At 42.6% G+C, this 19,813-nt stretch overlaps 1 protein-coding gene across 3 annotated transcripts in view; it reads right to left on the bottom strand.

Annotated features, from left to right (window-relative positions):
* The window catches only part of LOC137384193 (GMP reductase 1), a 152,776-nt gene continuing 132,963 nt past the window's right edge, over positions 1-19,813 (bottom strand). For 2 of the 3 annotated variants that reach the window (XM_068057851.1, XM_068057860.1), the window contains exon 10: positions 1-2,307. In XM_068057851.1, coding sequence (XP_067913952.1) covers positions 2,127-2,307 — 181 coding nt within the window. In that variant the 3' untranslated portion in view covers positions 1-2,126. The remainder of the gene's footprint in view (positions 2,308-19,813) is intronic. The other variant, XM_068057844.1, reaches the window with a different exon arrangement.

The following is a 19,813-nucleotide window of genomic DNA, read 5'->3' as shown; positions in this document are numbered from 1 at the left end:
CACAATGTTGGGACATGCCAAAGAGTTTTACAGCTAATTAAATATTTTTGAAGTATAGTCACTGTTATGTAGGAATTGCAGCAGCCAATGTATGCACAGCAAGGTTCTGAAATCAGCAGTAGTATGATGACCAGATAATGTTTTACAATGTTGACTGAGCGATAAATATTGGCCAGAATACTGGGGAGCACTCCCTTCCTCTTTGAATAGTGCCATGGAATCTTTTATGTCCACCGGAGGGCAGACAGAGCTTCAGTTTAGTTTCACATCTGAAAGACAATACCTCAAACAATGCAGCAATCACTCAATACTACACTGGAGTGTTGGACTAAAATATGCACTCAAGTCTCGAGTGGGACTTGAACCCACGACTTAGCATTCTCATCTTTGAGTTACTATCAGCTGAGCCATGACTGTCACCGGAGTGTAGCTTTGAGAGCTATTGCTATAGTGTTTATGCTAATGTACATGGATTGTTTAAACTACTATGCACATTTACCTGGTCTGGATCACTTACCACTGGACTTAATACCAACTAATTTGACAACTATGATTGGCCACCTAAATCATGAGAAGAGGATGCAGAAGTCGAGAGTGTTTACACAGGAAGAGCGTAGGTTCAGGATTAATCATATTGAAGTACTTGATACTATAGCCTATAGACAACTAAATGTCAGCCTGTTTAAAAGTCACAGATTCTACAAAAGAGCATAGCCTCAAATTTAGATGAGGGTGGGTGAAAAAAATTAGTGTTATCTGCTTTAAGCAGAGGGGTGAATGTTGGGAATGACTGCCAAGGAAAGCAGTGGGGGCTGATTGTACCAAAAATTTCACAACAGATTTAGGTAAGTATCTGGTGCAAAATTTAACAGAGGTGTATGAGAGCTTTCATGGGATATATTTCCCAGACAGAGACTAGCCAAGTGGAAAGCTGTGATCTTTTCTGGTCTTGTATATTTCTATATTCATTTGGTCCTTTAGCACGATATCGAGATTCTGCTGCTGTTTGTCTCAATGTTACATGCTCTGGCTTATTCACTCTGTTGGAAACTCAAAGTTGTTTTTAAAAAATGTATCTATGTATAAAGTTCAAGGACCATCATAAACTATTTCTACAAGTTGTATGATATGATCAGCACCATGGAATTTTCTTATAACTATGTCTTCGCTGTTATGTGAGGTGATTTGCCTGTGACACTAAATATAATCAAATCTTATTAAGTAGTCACTATATGACATACATTTCAAAGCTTGGCTGCTTAATCCGGATTAAATCTTAAAAACACTTCTAAATTTGGAGGATTACAAACCAGTTTTTTTTTCTGTTCCCTGCATGTAACACTCAGCAGCGTTACTTGCCCAATTTCAGTGAAAGAATGGCTAACTTGGGAGTTCACTGGCATTATTATACTACCAAAGGGCCAGTAACAGGAATTGAAGTGAAACACAGTTTATTTCCACTTTCATAATTTACTGCCTAAGTCTTTCAAAATGAAATTAAGTAATGTGATGTATCTTTAAGTAAAAGAAGAAACAGAATATCAGTTCAAAAAAAGATTAAAATTGGCACATTGTGTTTCCTGGAGAGCTCCAGCTGATGTGATATTGTCTCGATCTTTTATTATTCTGTATTCCACTCCTGTAATATCACTATTACATGTGGAAGCTATACACTATTAAAACGAACCATTAGTTTTAAGTACATAATTTTTTGTTCCGCATCTTCAGACAATATACACAGCTTTTTAAGCAGTCTTGTATGATTAAAAGTAATTCTTCAAATAAATTACATTGTTTCACAACATTCATAATTGTATACTCCTGAGCAGCGTATACAGAATTGAGCAGTACCCCACCCCATATTAATACCTGAAAATAATTTGGTTGAAACAATTATTGATTTTCATCTTGAGGTGTCATCTTCAATGCAGAACTGCTTCACAGCTATAGGTTGATAAGCTCCTGCAGGCAATGGGTCCAACATTTTTTTTAAAAGCTTCAAACCAGAGAAACAGCAAAATTTTATTGCACTAGGCAAAAGTGAAAATTATATTGAACTACACTCAAGCTTTTGAATCAGAGATCACTGTGTAAAAGCAATTCTTCTTTTGGCATGAGAGCCCAGGCTAAGAAAACATTTGGTTAAACTGCTGTGTTACTCGGATGAATGTTGTTCTCCGGCTCAGTTCCTTCAGTTTAGCAGCTCCCACGTAGGTGCAGGTAGAGCGTAATCCCCCCAAAATATCGAGGATTGTGTTCTCCACATTTCCTTTGTATGGAACCTCCACTGTTCTGCCTTCAGAAGCCCTGAATGGAAAATAAATGTAAGAAGTAATCCACATTGTTTTGGTAAGAGCCTGCGTGTGAAAGAAAGGGAGAGTAAAGATGGTCTAATCTATAATTCCTTGCCATATCCACTGGACAATGTAACTTGCTGAACTGCTGCCTTCGACTGATAATGCTAACTTCTGGGGCAGGCAATAGAAAAGAAAAATCGGTGATCAATCTCGGGAAAATAATGGCAAGTTCTTCCCTTACTGTAGAAACAATCAAGCAACTTTCGGGAGAATTTCTTTCAAGTTACTATACTGTATTTGCTGCTCAAAATACAGTCTCCTCTACATTGGGGAGACCAAACACAGAATGGGTAACGGCTTTGCGGAATACCTCTGACGCCTTAATTCTCCGGCCAACTTCCTCTCTGACCTCGGCCTTTATCGTTTCAGTAAAGCTCATTGTAAGCTTGAGGAATAACAACTCATCTTTCAATAATGCACTTTACAGCCTTCCAGACTCAAATTTGAGTTCAACAATTTCAGATAACCTCTGCCCTTTTTTTTTGGATGGTAGCTGCTGCTGATGACTCTGCTATTCCCATTTACACCTCCTCGAGACCCATCTTTTGTTTCTTTACTTGTCCTATTACCATCTCTTTTTGCCTTGCACCATCATCCCTTTAGTCATTTTAATCTCTTCTGCCTTGCATCTAATCACAGACCTTTTTGTTCTTCTGCAGACCCCTTTCCCTACCTCTGTACTTTCTTAAAACCATTACATCTCTAACTTGTTCCAGTTCTGATGAAAGGTCATTAATCTGAAATATTAACTTTTGTTTTTCTCTCCACAGATATTGCCTGACCTGCTGATCATTTCCCACATTTTCTATTTTTATTTCAAACTTCCAGAAGAGTATGGATACCCATCACACAATTGTATCAAAGTCTATCATGTTCACTCTTATGTCAGCAGCCCAGTGGATAAAGCACTCCCATACAGACCAGAAGGTCCTGGATGTGATTCCCAATTGTGAATGAGTTAGATCATCTTGGTTGGAGTAGTATTTGGGATGGCACAGTTGGCTTCAGAGCCTCTCAGCAAGGAAGGAGAGACATTAGCCAGAGTTTCCACTCCAGAATGCTATCTAGTGACCCATGCTGGAAAAGTGTATATGTGTGTGTGTTTATTGGATGAGGACACGATTGGTCTCTGTTCCAACCCCTTTATGATTCAACGACCTGCAGAAACTCATTAAAAATGTTCACCTGGGAGGAGTACCTGTTTAGCGAGATATCAACATAATCAAAAGGGGAGAAGGAAACCGAATGTCCTATTATGTTTACAGAAAGAGTAGCTCTATTGGCCATAGTGTTAGTGTCTTATCAGCAAGCTCACTCTGCAGAAATTCAATCTTGCATTCAGCTTCTTATAAAATTGTACAAGGTAGAGAAATATTATACTTTTTAATATGGCCACTATCAGAATGTCGCTATTATAAAAGCTTTTAATTCCAAATAGAAACTTGCAAGATCCAAGCTTACCTTAAAATTCAAAAATATAGGATTATTCCTGCAAAGATATGCCAGTGATTTAAAAAAATATATTTTTCCTGCATCAGTGATCTTTGTGCAAGAATACAATGTTCCTCACTTCTACTCAGTACTTTACTGAATAATTAAAGTTTAGTACCAAACATTTATTTAATTGGTAAGAAACAGATTACATCGCAGCTGACTAATATAATCTGATCCAATAGCTTTTACAATTTTATATATTTCAACTATAATGTTTTCAATTATTGACAGTAGAAAATATTTTATGTTACTTGGGTCTATTGCTGGTTCAGCTTGAAGTAAATAGCTTGTGAAATGGGGTAGCCAGTTTGTCAAGTGAATTATGAGGTAACCTATCACAGTATGAAAATAGCAGATTTCCTACCAACCTCACTCCATAAGCCTGGTGTGAGAAACATACAGGGGTCTAGTATCCACTTTAGGCAAAATCAGGAAATTGCACCCAAAACCATCTTCAGCCAAAAGTGCTGACTGGATAATTTATCTCTGCCTCCTCCTGAGGATCTCGCCATCATCGATGCCAGTCTTCAGCCAATTTGATTCACTCCACATAATATCAAGAAACGGCTGAAGCCACTAGATGCAGCAAAGGCTATGGGCCCTGACAACATCTCTGCTGTAGTACTGAAGTCTTGTGCTTCAGAACTAGCTCCCCCTTAGCCAAGCTGTTACAGTACAACTACAACACAGGCATCTACCCGACAATGTAGAAAATTGCCCAGGTATGTCCTGTCCACAAAAAGCAAGACGAATCCAATCTGGCCAATTACCGCCTCATTAGTCTACTCTTAATCATCAAAGTGATAGGAAGTGTTGTCGACAGTGCTATCAAGCAGCACTTACTCAGCAACAATCTGCTCACCGAAGCCCAGTTTGTGTTCTGCCGGCTCCTGACCTCATTAACAGCCTGGGTCCAAACATGGACAAAAGAGCTGAATTCCAGAAGTGAGTTGAGAGCGACTGCCCTTGACATCAAGACAGCATTTGACCGAATGTGGCATTATGGTGCCCTAGCAAAACTGGAGTCAGTGGGAATCAGGGAAAACTCTCCATTGGTTGGAGTCATACCGAGCACAAAGGAAGAGTTTGTAGTTGTTAGAGGCCAATCATCTCAGCCACAGGATGTCACTGCAGGAGCTCTTCAGGGTAGTGACCTAGGCCCAACCATCTTCAGCTACTTCATCAATGACCTTCCCTCCAGCATAAGGTCAGAAGTGGGGATGTTTGCTGATGATTGCACAATGTTCAGCACTATTCACAACTTCTCAAATACTGAAGCAGTCCATCCCGCGTGCAGCAAGACCCAGACAACATTCAGGCTTGGGCTGACAAGTGGCAAATAACATCTGCACCACACAAGTGCCAAGCAATAACCATCTCCAACAAGAGAGGATTTAACCATCTCCCCTTGACACCAGCAACAACCTGGCGGTTACCATTGATCAGAAACTTAACTGGACCAGCCATATAAATACCGTGGCTACAAGAGCAGGTCAGAGGCGGGGAGTTCTGCAGTGAATAACTCGCCTCCTGACTCCCCAAAACCTCTCCTCCATTTACAAGGCACAAGTCAGGAGTGTGATGGAATACTCTCCACTTGCCTGGATGAGTGCAGCTCCAACAACACTCAAAAAGCAGCCCACTTGATTAGCATCCCATCCACCACCTTCAACATTCACTCCCTCCACCACCAGCGCACAGTGGCAGCAGTGTGTACAATATACAAGATGCACTGCAGCAACATGCCAAGGTGCCTTTGACAACACCGTCCAAATCTGCAATCTCTGCTACCTAGAAGGACAAGGGCAGCAGACACGTGGGAACAACACCACCTTCAAGTTCCTCTCCAAGCCACCCACCATCCTGTCTTGGAGCTATTTTGCCATTCCTTCACTGTCGCTGGTTTGAAAATCTGGATCTCCCTCCCTAACAGCACCATGGGTTTACATACACCACATGGACTGCAGTGGTTCAAGAATGCGGCTCACCGCCACCTTCTCAAGGGCAATTAGAGATGGGGAATAAATGCGGGCCTTGTCAGTGACATTCACATCCCAGGAACGAATTTTTAAAAATGCTTGAAATTGAAGTTATGCTTTAAGTTTCCACTCAAACTCATTGGCATAATCCCAAATGTAAAATTTTCCATGCATCAGCACAACATAGCAGCGTAAAGGAGCTCAATCGATTAGTGACTGGTAGCGGAGTATCTGGACTGGTATCCTGTAAAAACCACTGAATTATTTTTTCCTTCAGAGTGAGGCTGAAGATCAAAAGGTAAGGGCATTTTTTTTTCTCTCCAAAATTTTTACTGTCATATGTCCGACCTTGATAGTTTTAAGAACAGTGATCGGATTGATTTGAATTAAAATTTATGCATTAAAAAATTAAATTTAAGCACTGATCCCTGTGGCACTTCACCAGTTATAGTTTGCCAACCTGAAAATGACCCATTTATCCCGACTCTCCGTTTCCTGTTAGTTAGCCAATCCTCTATCCATGCTAATATATCACCCCCAACGCCATGAGCTCTTATCTTGTGTAGTCACCTTTTTATGTGGCACCTTATCGAATGCCTTTTGGAAATCCAAATACACTTCATCCACTGGTTCCCCTTTATTCACCCTACTTGTTACTTCCTCAAAGAACTCTAATAAATCTGTTAAACACGATTTTCCTTTCAAAGAACCATGTTGACTCTGCCTGATTTCATTATGATTTTCTAAATGTCCTGCTACTACTTCCTTAATAATGGATTCTAGCATTTTCCCAATGACGGATGTTAGATCTACAGTTTCCTGCTTTCTGTCGCACTCCTTTCTTGAACAGAGCTGTTACATTTGCCTTTTTCCAATCCGCTGGGACCTTTCCAGAATATAGGGAATTTGGAACGATTACAACCAATGCCTCCACTCTCTCTGCAGCCACTTCTTTTAAGACCCTATGATGCAGGCCATCAGGTCCAGGGGACTTGTCAGCCTTCAATCCCATTAGTTTTCCAAGTACTTATTCTCTAGTGATAGTTTTAAATTCCTCCCTCCCTTTTGCATCTTGATTTTCTACTATTCTTGGAATGCTTTTTGTGTCTTCTACTGTGAAGACAGATAAAAAAATACTTGTTCAAAGTCTCTGCCATTTCCTTGGTTCCTATTATTAATTTCCCAGTCTCATTCTCTAAGGGACCAATGCTTACTTTAGCTACACTTTGCCTTTTTATATGTTTGTAGAAGTTTTTACTGTCTGTTTTTATATTTCCTGCTTGCTTACTCTCATACTCTAATTTTTCCCTTTTTGTTTTTAGTCATCTTCTGCTGGTTTCTATAATTTTCCAATCTTCTGGCCTGCCACTAATCTTTGCAGCATTGTATGCCTTGTTTTTCAATTTTAAATGATTACTTTTCATTTGTGTTCACTATGGAGAAGGAGCATGTCGGTGTAGAGATCAGGGAAGGGGATTGTGATGTACTCAAACAAATTAGCATTGAAAGGGAGGAGGTATTAGTGGGCTTAAAAGTGGATAAATCTCCAGGCCCAGATGAGGTGTATCCCAGGCCGTTATATGTAAAGCAAGGAAGGAGATAGCAGGGGCTCTGACACAAATTTTCAAATCCCCTCTGGCCACGGGAGAGGTGCCAGAGGACTGAAGGACAGCAAATGTGGTACCATTATTCAAGAAGGGTAACAGGGATAAACCAGGTAATTACAGGCCAGTGAGTCTAACATCAGTGGTTGGGAAACTATTGGAAAAAATTCTGAGGGACAGGATTAATCTCCACTTGGAGAGGCAGGGATTAATCAAGAATATTCAGCATGGCTTTGTCAGGGGGAGATCATGTCTAACAAACTTGATTGAATTTTTCGAGGTGACTAGATGTGGAGATGAGGGTAAAGCAGTTGATGTAGTCTACATGGACTTCAGTAAAGCTTTTGATAAGGTGCTGCATGGGACATTGGTTAAGAAGCTAAGAGCCCATGGGATCCAGGGCAAATCGGATCCAAAATTGGCTTAGTGGCAAGAGGCAGAGGGTGATGGTCGAGGGTTGTTTTTGCGATTGGAAGCCTGTGACCAGTGGTGTACCACAGGGATCGGTGCTGGGACCCTTGCTGCTTGTAGTGTACATTAACGATTTAGACGTGAATATAGGAGGTATGATCAGTAAGTTCACAGATGACATGGATATTGGTGGTGTCGTAGATAGTGAGGAAGAAAGCCTTAGATTACAGGATGATATAGATGGGCTGGTAAGATGGGCAGAGCAGTGGCAAATGGAATTTAATCCTGAGAAGTGTGAGGTGATGCATTTTGGGAGGACTAATGAGGCAAGGGAATATACAATAGATGGTAGGACCCTAGGAAGTACAGAAGGTCAGAGAGACCTTGGTCTACTTGTCCATAGATCACTGAAGGCAGCAGCACAGGTAGATAAGGTGGTTAGGAAGGCATATGGGATACTTGCCATTTAGTTCGGCCACAGCTGGAGTACTGTGTACAGTTCTGGTCGCCACACTACAGGAAGGATGTGATTGCACTGGAGACGGTGCAGAGGAGATTCACCAATATGTTGCCTGGGCTGGAGCATTTCAGCTATGAAGAGAGACTGGATAGGCTAGGGTTGTTTTCCTTAGAGCAGAGAAGGCTGAGGGAGGACCTAATTGAAGTAGACAAAATTATAAGGGGCAAAGATAGGGTAGATAGGAAGAAACTTTTTCCCATAGCAGAGAACAAAGAACAGTGCAACACAGGAACAGGCCATTCGGCCCTCCAAGCCTGTGCCGATCTTGATGCCTGCCTAAACTAACACCTTCTGCACTTCCAGGGCCCATATCCCTCTATTCCCTTCCTATTCATATATTTGTCAAGATGTCTCTTAAATGTCGCTATCGTATCTGCTTCCACCACCTCCCCTGGCAGCAAGTTCCAGGCACTCACCACCCTCTGTGTAAAAAAAAAACTTGCCTCGCACATCCCCTCTAAACTTTGCCCCTCGCACCTTAAACCTATGTCCCCGAGTAATTGACTCTTCCACCCTGGGAAAAAGCTTCTGACTATCCACTCTGTCCATGCCGCTCATAACTTAGTAAACCTCTATCATGTCGCCCCTCCACCTCCGTCGTTCCAGTGAAAACAATCCGAGTTTTTCCAACCTCTCCTCATAGCTAATGCCCTCCAGACCAGGCAACATCCTGGTAAACCTCCTCTGTACCCTCTCCAAAGCCTCCACGTCCCTCTGGTAGTGTGGCGACCAGAATTGCACGCAATATTCTAAGTGTGGCCTAACTAAGGTTCTGTACAGCTGCAACATGACTTGCCAATTTTTATACTCTATGCCCCGACCGATGAAGGCAAGCATGCTGTATGCCTTCTTGACTACCTTATCCACCTGCGTTGCCACTTTCAGTGACCTGTACGCCCAGATCTCTCTGCCTGTCAATACTCCTAAGGGTTCTGCCATTTACTGTATACCTCCCACCTGCATTAGACCTTCCAAAATGCATTACCTCACATTTGTCCGGAGTAAACTCCATCTGCCATTTCTCCGCCCAAGTCTCCAACCGATCTATATCCTGCTGTATCCTCTGACAATCCTCATCATTATCCGCAACTCCACCAACCTTTTGTGTCGTCCGCAAGCTTACTAATGAGACCAGCTACATTTTCCTCCAAATCATTTATATATACTACAAACAGCAAAGGTCCCAGCACTGATCCCTGCGGAACACCACTAGTCACATCCCTCCATTCAGAAAAACACCCATCCACTGTTACCCTCTGTCTTCTGTGACTGAGCCAGTTCTGTATCCATCTTGCCAGCTCACCTCTGATCCCGTGTGACTTCACCTTTTGCACCAGTCTGCCATGCGGGACCTTGTCAAAGGCTTTAGTAAAGTCCATATAGACAACATCCACCGCCCTTCCCTCATCAATCATCTTCGTCACTTCCTCAAAAAACTCAATCAAATTAGTAAGACACAGCCTCCCTTTCACAAAACCATGCTGTCTCTCGCTAATAAGTTTGTTTGTTTCCAAATGGGAGTAAATCCTGTCCTGAAGAATCCTCTCTAATAGTTTCCCTACCACTGACGTAAGGCTCACCGGCCTATAATTTCCTGGATTATCCTTCCCACCCTTCTTAAACAAAGGAACAACATTGGCAATTCTCCAGTCCTCTGGGACCTCACCTGTAGCCAATGAGGATGCAAAGATTTCTGTCAAGGCCCCAGCAATTTCTTCCCTTGCCTCCCTCAGTATTCTAGGGTAGATCCCATCAGGCCCTGGGGACTTATCTACCTTAATGCTTTGCAAGACACCCAACACCTCCTCCTTTTTGATAATGAGATGACTGAGACTATCTGCACTCCCTTCCCTAGGCTCATGATCCACCAAGTCCTTCTCCTTGGTGAATACTGATGCAAAGTACTCATTTAGCACCTCACCCATTTCCTCTGGCTCCACGCATAGATTCCCATCTCTGTCCTTGAGTGGGCCAACCCTTTCCCTGGTTACCCTCTTGCTCTTTATATATGTATAAAAAGCCTTGGGATTTTCCTTAATCCTGTATGCTAATGACTTTTCATGACCCCTTTTAGCCCTCCTAACTCCTTGCTTAAGTTCCTTCCTACTGTCTTTATATTCCTCAACTGCTTCATCTGTTCCTAGCCTTCCAGCCCTTACAAATGCTTCCTTTTTCTTTTTGACTAGGCTCACAATATCCCGTGTTATCCAAGCTTCCCGAAACTTGCCAAACTTGTCTTTCTTCTTCACAGGAACATGCTGGTCCTGGATTCTAATCAGCTGACGTTTGAAAGACTCCCACATGTCAGATGTTGATTTACCCGGGGCATAGATTTAAGGGAAGAGGCAGGAGGTTAAGAGGGGATTTGAGGAAAAGAAATTTCACCCAGAGGGTGGTTGGAATCTGGAACACACTGCCTGAAGGGGTGGTAGAGGCAGGAACCCTCACAACATGTAAGAAGTATTTAGATGAGTACTTGAAACGCCATCGCATACAAGCCTCCGGGCCAAGTGCTGGAAAATGGGATTAGAATAGATAAGTGCTTGATGGCCGGCACAGGCACAATGAGCCAAAGTGCCTGTTTCTGTGTTGTATAACTCTGACTCTAATTTGACACAATCCTTAACTTAAAAGCAAAATACTGCAGATGCTGGAAATCTGAAATACAGACAGAAAGTTCTGGAAATACTCAGCAAGTCTGGCAGCATGTGTGGAGAGAGAAGCAGAGTTAACATTTTAGTTCTATGACCTTTCATCAGAACTGGCAAAGGTTAGAAAAGAATTAGGTTTTAAGCAAGTGAAGTGGTGGTGGGGGGGGTGGTGTTGGTGGGGAAGAGAACAAAAGGGAAGGTATGTGATAGGGCAGAGGGCAAGAGTGATTAAATAACAAAGCTGTCATGGAACAGAATCCTTAACTTCCTTAGTTAGCCACAGATGATGCATTCCTCTCATAAGTCTTTTTTTCTCAATGTAATATATCTTTGAGAGTTATGAAATATCTCCTTAAATATCTGCCACTGCTTCTCTGTGTCTTACCATTTAACTTACTTTCCCAGTTCACTTTAGCCAACTCTATCTACATAACCTTGTAACCTTTTTTATTTGCTTCATGGGATGTGGGTTTTGCTGGCAAAGCCAGCATTTCTTGCCCATCCCTAATTTCCCTTGAGAAGGTGCTGGTGAGCTGCTTCCTTGAACTGCTGCAGTCCATCTGGTGCAGGTACACCAACAGTGCTGTTAAGGAGGGAGTTCCAGGATTTTGAGCCAGCAACAGTGAAGGAACGGCGATTATATTTCCAAGTCAGGATGGTGTTTGGCTTGGAGGGGAACACTTCAGCCTCTGACCTTCTGTTGTAGACACAGTATTTATGTGGCTGTTCCAGTTCAGTTGGAGATTCTCTCTTGTTGGAGGTGGTCATTGCCTGGCGTTTGTGTGGCATGAATGTTACTTGCCACTTATCAGTCCAAGCTAGGTCTTACTGCATATGAACACAGACTCTGAGGAGTTGTAAATGGTACTGAGCACGGACAATCATCAGCTCCACTTTGCCGGTATTGCCTTTATTTAAGTTTAAGACATTAGTTTCAGACCCTCAATCTGAATGTGAAATTCCATTATGTTATGATCACTCTTGCCTAGAGGATTCTTTACTATGAGATCATTTATTAACCCTATCTCATTACATATTACCAGGTTTTAAATAGCCTGCTTCAGAGTTGGTCCTAGCAATTATTGTTCTGAGAAACTGTTCCTAATAGATTCTATGAACTCATCCTCCAGTCTACCTTTGCCAGTTTGTTTAGTCCAATCTATATAAAGATTAAAATCATCTACAATTATTGCAGTAACTTTCCCACAAGTCCCCATTATTTCCTGATTTCTACTCTGTCCTACAATGTAGCTACTGTTAGGTGATCTATAAACTACTCCCACTAGTGACTTCTTTCCTTTGCTATTTCTTACCTCCACCCAAACTGATTCAACATCTTGATCTTCCGAGCCAAGAACATTTCTCACTACTGTACGATCTTATCCTTTTATTAACACAGCTACCTCACCTCTTTTTCCTTTTTTCCCCAAATGTCAAATACTCTTGAATATTTAGTACCCAACCTTGGTCACCTTGCAATTACGTCTCTGTAATGGCTATCATATACCCATTTGTTTCTATTTGTGCTATCAATTCACCCATCTTGTTACAAATGCTGCGTGCATTCAGATAAAGAGCCTTTAATTTTGTCTTTTTACCATTTTTCTCTACTATGACCTTATTTGCTAATGCACTATGTTTGTACGCTCTGTCCTTTCCTGTCGCACTCTGGTTACTGCACTATTGCCTTTCCCTTTCTCGTTAACTTTCTAAATTTCCCCTCACCTGAATCCTCCCCCCACTCTTCATTTTAAAGTCCCTTTCTACAGCCCTAGTTATACGATTCGCCAGGACACTGGTCCCAGCATCGTTCAAGGGAAGGCCGTCCCAACAGCACTCTCTTTCCCCAATACTGGTGCCTGTGCCCCATGAATAGAAACCTATTTCTCTCACACCAATCTTTAAGCCATGCATTCAACTCTCTGATCTTATTTACCCCATGCCAATTTGCTTGTGACTCAGATAGTAATCCAAAGATTATTACTTTTGTGGTTCTGCTTTTTAATTTAGTGTATAGCTGCTCATACTCCATGAGCAGGACCTCATTTTTTCATGGACCACGACATCTGGATCCTCCCCTCCCAGTCCAAATTCCTCTGCAGCCCCTATGAGATGTCCTTAACCCTGGTACCGGGTATGCAACACAGCCTTCAGGACTCACGCTCTCTGCTGCAGAGAACAGTATCTATTTAGTCTCTCTGAACATCAACATTTAAAAGTTTCACGTCTTTTAAAAAATATTCTGCTTTTCTATTTTTGCTACCAAAGTGAATAAACTCACTTCCCCCATGTTGTACTCCATCTGCCACCTTGTTGCCCATTCAATTAAACTGTATATATCTCTTTGCAGTGTCTTCGTGGATGCATTACTCTTGGTCTCTTTGTCTAAATCATTAGTATAGATTGTAAATAGCTGAGGCCTCAGCACTAATCCTTGGGGCACTCCACTAGTTACAACCTGCCAACTTGAAAATGCCCCGTTTTATCCCTACTCTCTGCTTCCTGTCCATTAACTAATCCTCTGTCCATGCTAATATACTACCCCCAACTCCATGGAGCTTTATCTTGCATATTAACCTTTTGTGTGCCACCTTATCAAACGCCTTTTGGAAATTCAAGTACACTACATCTACTGGTTCCCCTTTATCTGCCCTACTAGTTACATCCTCAAAAAAGTAATAAATTTGTCAAACAGGATTTTCATTTAATAAAATCATATTGACTTTGTCTGATCATACTATGATTTTCTAAATGCAATGTTAAGACTTCCTTGATAGATTCCAATATTTTCCTTATGACTGATGTCAGGCCAGTTGTCCTGTAGTTCACTGTTTCCTTTCTTGAATGACGGTGATACATTTGCTAACTTCCAGTCTGTTGGGACTGTTGTAGGGAATTTTGGCAAATCATAACCAGTGCAATCACTATCTCTGCAGCTACCTCTTTTAGAACCCAACGGTGTAGGCCACCAGGTCCTGGGGAGTTGTCGGTTTTTAGTCCCTTAAGTTTCTCTAATATTTTTTCTTTGCTGATATTAATTACTTTAAACTCCTCACTCCTATTAGCCCATTGATTACCCTCTATTACTGGTATGTATTTGTGTCTTCCACTGTGGAGACAGACACAAAATGTTTGTTCATCCTCTCTGCCATTTCCTCATTTCCCATGATAATTTCTCCTGTCTTTGCCTCTAACGCACCAACATCTCCATTAGCTCCTCTCCTTTTTATATACTTGTAAAAGCTCTTATAATTTGTTTAAGTTTAAGATTCTTGTTTTGGGCCCAAGTATGTCACTCTCAAACAATATGGAATTGTATTATGACCAGAGAAGCTTTTACTATGTGATTATACAATACTAAATCCAAAATAGTTTTATCCCTAGTTGGTTGCACAACATACTGTTCCAGGAAACTGTTGAGAAAACATTTTACAAACTCATCTTCCTGACTACGTTTGCCAATTTGATTTGACCAGTCTATATGAAGATTAAAGTCCCCGGCAATTATTACATTGCCTTTGTTACAAACTCCAATTATTTCTTGCTTAATATTCTATCCAACAGTATAACTACTATCATGGAGCCTATAAACTATTCCCACCAGCATTTCTGACCCTCGTTATTACTAAGCTCCACCCATACTGATTCTACTTCCTGATCTTCTGAGTCAAGATCCTTTTTTACTCCAGTCCTTGTGTCATCCTTCATTATCAGGCCTACTCCAACTCCTTTTCCATTCTGCCTGTCTTTTCAAAATGTTAACTATCCTGGAATATTTATTTCTGAACCTTGATCATATTGTGAGACAATGGGCGGTATTTTATGCTCTCCCCCCGTGGTGAGTTTGGAGGTGGAGAGGGCATTTAATGTGTGGGTGGAGACATCACCACCTTCCCATCTCCACCTCGATTAAGCCCGTGGTTGAAGGCCCGTAGGCAGCCTTCCCATCCCGCCGCTAACTAAAGCCCTTAAGTGGGCAATTGATGCCCAATTAAGGAACTGTTCCCAACGCCGCTTGTATTAACCCAGCAGCAGGCGGGCGTGTCGCCAAGCAGGGAGCATGACATGCAAACCCATGTAGGATTGCTTATGGTCTCCTGGGGAGGGGGGGGGGAAATCCCTCGTCAAAGGCACTCAGTGCCTGATCGAGGAACCCCACATAGGGAAGCGGGGGGGGGAGCCCGCTGAGAGCCGACCCCACAAAACCCCTCCCAACATTACTTAATTCTGGCCTGGGTTGTTCCACAATCCTGGGCCTCCAGTGGGTGCCATTCCGGCAGTGGCCACTGCCTCCCTGGTCGCACTGCCAAGCAAAAGAGCTGCTGGTCTCTACTTGACCGGCAGCTCTCAGCGGGCAGGGCTTCCCGTCCCCGGGTCCTGATCCCAGAAATGGCTGGCCGGTGACCTCTCAAGTGCCTGATTGGGGAAGGCCATCCATATTATGAACCAAAGGAGGCAACTTGGATCTCTAACTGGCTCACCAGCCAGCAGCCAAGAACCCCCCCCCCCCCCCCCCCCCCCGGTTGCCTCCATAAAATTCCCGCCAAGTCTTTGTAATGGCGATTAGATCAAACCCATTTATCTCTATTTGTGCCACTAGTTCGTCTATCTAGTTGTGCAGGTTAGATAATCACTTGTGGAAGTTGCGTTCACAACCAGCTGAGACTGGTAAGATGCAGGTGTCCTCTTCCCATTATTGGGGACCTACATGCAATGAATTTGGTCAGCCCCAATCTACTTCCCAGTGGTATCAGCCCACTGTAGAATACTGTCACTAATTTGGCATCAAATTGCATATATGCTGAAAATGTCATAATGGTGGGTGTGCTTCCCAGTCTAAGGTCCAGTCTCGGAAGCTTTCCTGAACTACCTGAAACAGGAAACTGCTAAATTCCCAACCACCATTACTAACCTTCATGAACATAGAATATTCAGGAAAGTAATATTAAAAAACCTGGAATCAATAAAAAATCTAAATACTGCTGATGCAGGCAGTCTAAAAACAAAACCAATGGTGGAACTACTTAACACGTCAGGCAGCATTTCATAGAATCATAGAATGGTTGCAGCGTAGGAGGCCTGTCTTGTCCATGCTGGCTCTCTGCAAAAAAATTTACCTAGTCCCACTCCCCTGCCTTTTCCCCATAGCCCTGCAAATTTTTCCCCTTCAGATAATTGTTCATTTATGGAGAACAGAGGTCTGTCAGTTGACGCCTCGGGCTTGAAGCTGACGTGACTTGTTTCTTGGCAGGTGATGCCTGAACTGTTGAGTATTTCCTGAAATCACCACTATTTTCAGTAATGAGAAACCAAGGCCCATGATGTGGGCAGTGCTACATCCTAGGGTCTTAAAAGAAGTGGCAGCAGAGATAGTGGATCCATTGGTTAATAATATTCCAAAATTCCCTGGATGCGGGAAAGGTTCCAGTGGATTGGAAAAATGCTAATATAACGCCCTTATTCAAAAAGGTGAGACAGAAAGTAGGAAACTATAGACTAGTTAGTTTAACAGCTGTCATTGGGAAATTGTTAGAATCCATTATTAAGGTAGTAATAACAGGACATTTAGAAAGTCAAACGCAATCCATCAGAGTCAGCATGGTTTTATGAAGGGTAAATCGTGTTTGACTAATTTGCTAGAGTTCTTCAAAGATGTAACAAGCAAAGTGGATAATGGGGATCCAGTAGATGTAGTCTATCTGGACTTCCAGAAGGCATTGGATAAGGTGCCGCACAAAAGGTTAATACACAAGGTAAGATCACATGGGGTTAGGGGCAATTTATTAGCATGGATAGAGGATTGGCTAACCCACGGAAAACAGAGAGTCGGGATAAATAGGTCTTTTTCTGGTTTTTAATTTTAAATCTGGGGACTTGGACAATGAGAAAGGAGGAGGTAAAGGGACAGGTGTTGCATCGCTTGTGCTAGCATGGAAAGGTGACATTAGAAGGGAAGGGGATAACTGAGGAGTGGACCAGGGATTCCTGGAGGGAACAGTCCTTGTGAAATGCTGAAAGGGGAGACGATGTGTTTGGTGGCGTCATGCAGGAGTTGGCAGAAATGGCACAGGATGATCCATTGTAAATGAAAGTTAATGGGATGGAAGGTGAGGACGAGGAGAACCCTTTCATGGTTCTGGTAGGCAGGGGAAGGGGTGAGAGCAGAAGTGTGTGAAGTGAAACGGACACAGTCAAAGGCCCTGTCAACCACAGTAGTGGGGGGGGGGCGCCATCCTTGGTTGAAGAAAAAAGAAGACATTTCGAAATCATTAGTATGGAAGGTTGCCTCACCAGAATAAATGCGACAGAGATGAGAAACTGGGATATGTGGAACAGAGCCCTTACGGGAAACGGGTGTGAAGAAGTGTAGTCAAGGTAGCTATGGGAATCAGTGTGTTTATAGTGAATATTTGTTAATAACCTATCTCCTGAAATGGAGATGGGGAAGTCGAGAAAGAGAAGAGTCAGAGATAGACCATCTGAAGGTGAGAGAAGGGGGAAATTGGAGGCAAAGTTGATGACATTCTTCAATTCAGGACAAGAGCAGGAAACAGCACTGATTACAGTCATGAATGAACCGAAAGAGGTGAGAGAGGATGCCTGAGGAGAACTGGAAAAAAGAATGTTCCACATATCCCATCTACCAGTTTCTCTGTCTCCATCACATCTATTCTGACGATGCAACCTTCCATCCTAGTACTTGTGATATGTCTTCCTTTTTCCTCAACGAAGGATTCCCTCTCATGGTTGACAGGGTCCTCAACTGTGACCATTCCATTTCACGCACTTCTGCTCTCAGCCCTTCATCTCCCTCCCAAAACCACGATAGGGATCCCCTCGTCTTCACTTTCCACCCCATCAGCCTCCATACTCAACAGATCCCCCTCTGCCATTTCTGCCACATCCAGCAGGACTCCTTCACCAAGCGCAACTTCAACCTCCCCTATCAGCATTCTGAAGGGATCATTCCCTCCACGATACCCTGGTCCACTCTCCAGTGCCCGTAGCACCCTCTCCCCTTTCCATGCAACAGCAGGCGATGCAACACCTGCCCTTTTACCACTCCCTTCTTATCTCTGCCTGGCTGAACTTGTTCTCGCATTGAAGAACTTCTCCTTGAACTTCATTCACTTCCTCCAAATAAAATGTGTACCCAGATAGGTCCTAGCTATGCCTGCCTTTTTGTGGGATATGTGGAATATTCTTTGTTCCAGTCTGACTCAGGCCCCCTCCCTTGCCTCTTTTTCCAGTACACTGATGTCTATATTGATGCAGTTTCCTGCTCTCATCCTGAACTGGAAAATATTATCAACTTTGCTTCCAATTTCCACCCTACTCTTGCCTTCATATGGTCCATCTCCAACTGTTCCCTTCCCTTCCTTGACTTCTCTGTCTCAATTTCAGATGATTAGGCCATAAACCAATATTCACTATAACACCCCAAGCACATCTTCCACATGAAATAGAGATGTACTTCTTTCAATTCAGTATACTGTATTCACTGCTCACAATGCAGTCTTCTCTACATTGGGATAAATGTTATGCAGAACACCTCTGTTCAGTCTGCATGCATGACCCAAGCTTCCGGTCACCTGTCATTTTAATTCTCCACCTTGCTCCCACTCTGACCTTTTTGTCCTCTGCCTCCTGCAGTGCTCCTATGCAGCTCAACGCAAGCTCAAAAAACAGCATCTCAACATTTGACAGGGCACTTTACAGCATTCGGGACTCAACATTGAGTTCAATTTTGGATCGTAACCTTCTGACCCCAATTTGTTTGGTTTACCTTTGCTAGTTTGTTTTATTCCCCCCCTCGTTTTTTTTCCTTTGCTTTCAGATGGCAGCTATTCATGGTCCTACCATTCACACCATCTCCTTGACATTTTTTGTTTCTTTACTTATCCCATTACCACTCCCTTTGGCATTTGGCCCTTTGTCATTCAATCTCTCCTGCCCTCCACCCTATCACAAACCTTCCCTTTTGTTCTTGTCCCCACCTTCCCCCATTTCAGTTACTCAAGACCTATTATATCTTTAACTTTTCCCAGTTCTGATGAAAGGTCGCAGACCAGAAACATTACCTCTGTTTCTCTCTCCACAGATGCTGCCTGACCTGCTGCGTATTTCCAGCATTTTCTGAATTATTTTCAGATTTCCAGCATCTGTAGCATTTTGCTTTTGTAAGAAAGTCTTATTGCCTTTGAGGACAGAAAAGGCACTTCCATATTTGTGAATTAAAGATCTGTTCTGTGACTGTCATCATTTCTCCAAATGAATTTAGTGTCATTTTATGTAAACTAGTGATTTGTTTTGATTTGGAGGCTTTTCACAGGGATTGTGCATCATTCTCATTGTCCTAGTCAACAATGTGACTCTCATTTTCCCATTCAACACTATGACTCGAAGTATTTTGGATAGATATAACTCGGGAAGTAGAGAGGCTTTAAACTAAACTTTGACAGTAGCGGAGGTGCGGAGCGAACTTGCAGCTGGGAAGTCAATTTCAGTGTAAGTTAAAAGTTAATTCCCTTTTGTTTTCGGAGGACCAGGGGACTGCTGGGTAAGTACAAACTATATATTTGGGTGGTTTAAAATCTCTTTCTTTTAGTTTTGGTGGCAGCAGCTTTGACAGTAGCGGAGGTGCGGAGTGAACTTGCAGCTGGGAAGTCAATTTCAGTGTAAGTTAAAAGTTAATTCCCTTTTGTTTTCGGAGGACCAGGGGACTGCTGGGTAAGTAAAAACTATATATTTGGGTGGTGGCTGTACCTGAGACACTACATGTGTAGTGTCTCCCACC

This window comes from Heterodontus francisci, chromosome 2 (assembly GCF_036365525.1).
Source record: "Heterodontus francisci isolate sHetFra1 chromosome 2, sHetFra1.hap1, whole genome shotgun sequence".
In the NCBI taxonomy this organism is placed as follows: Eukaryota; Metazoa; Chordata; class Chondrichthyes; order Heterodontiformes; family Heterodontidae; genus Heterodontus; species Heterodontus francisci.
The sequence above is the reverse complement of the archived record's forward strand: the minus strand, read 5'-3'. Positions and strand labels throughout refer to the sequence as shown.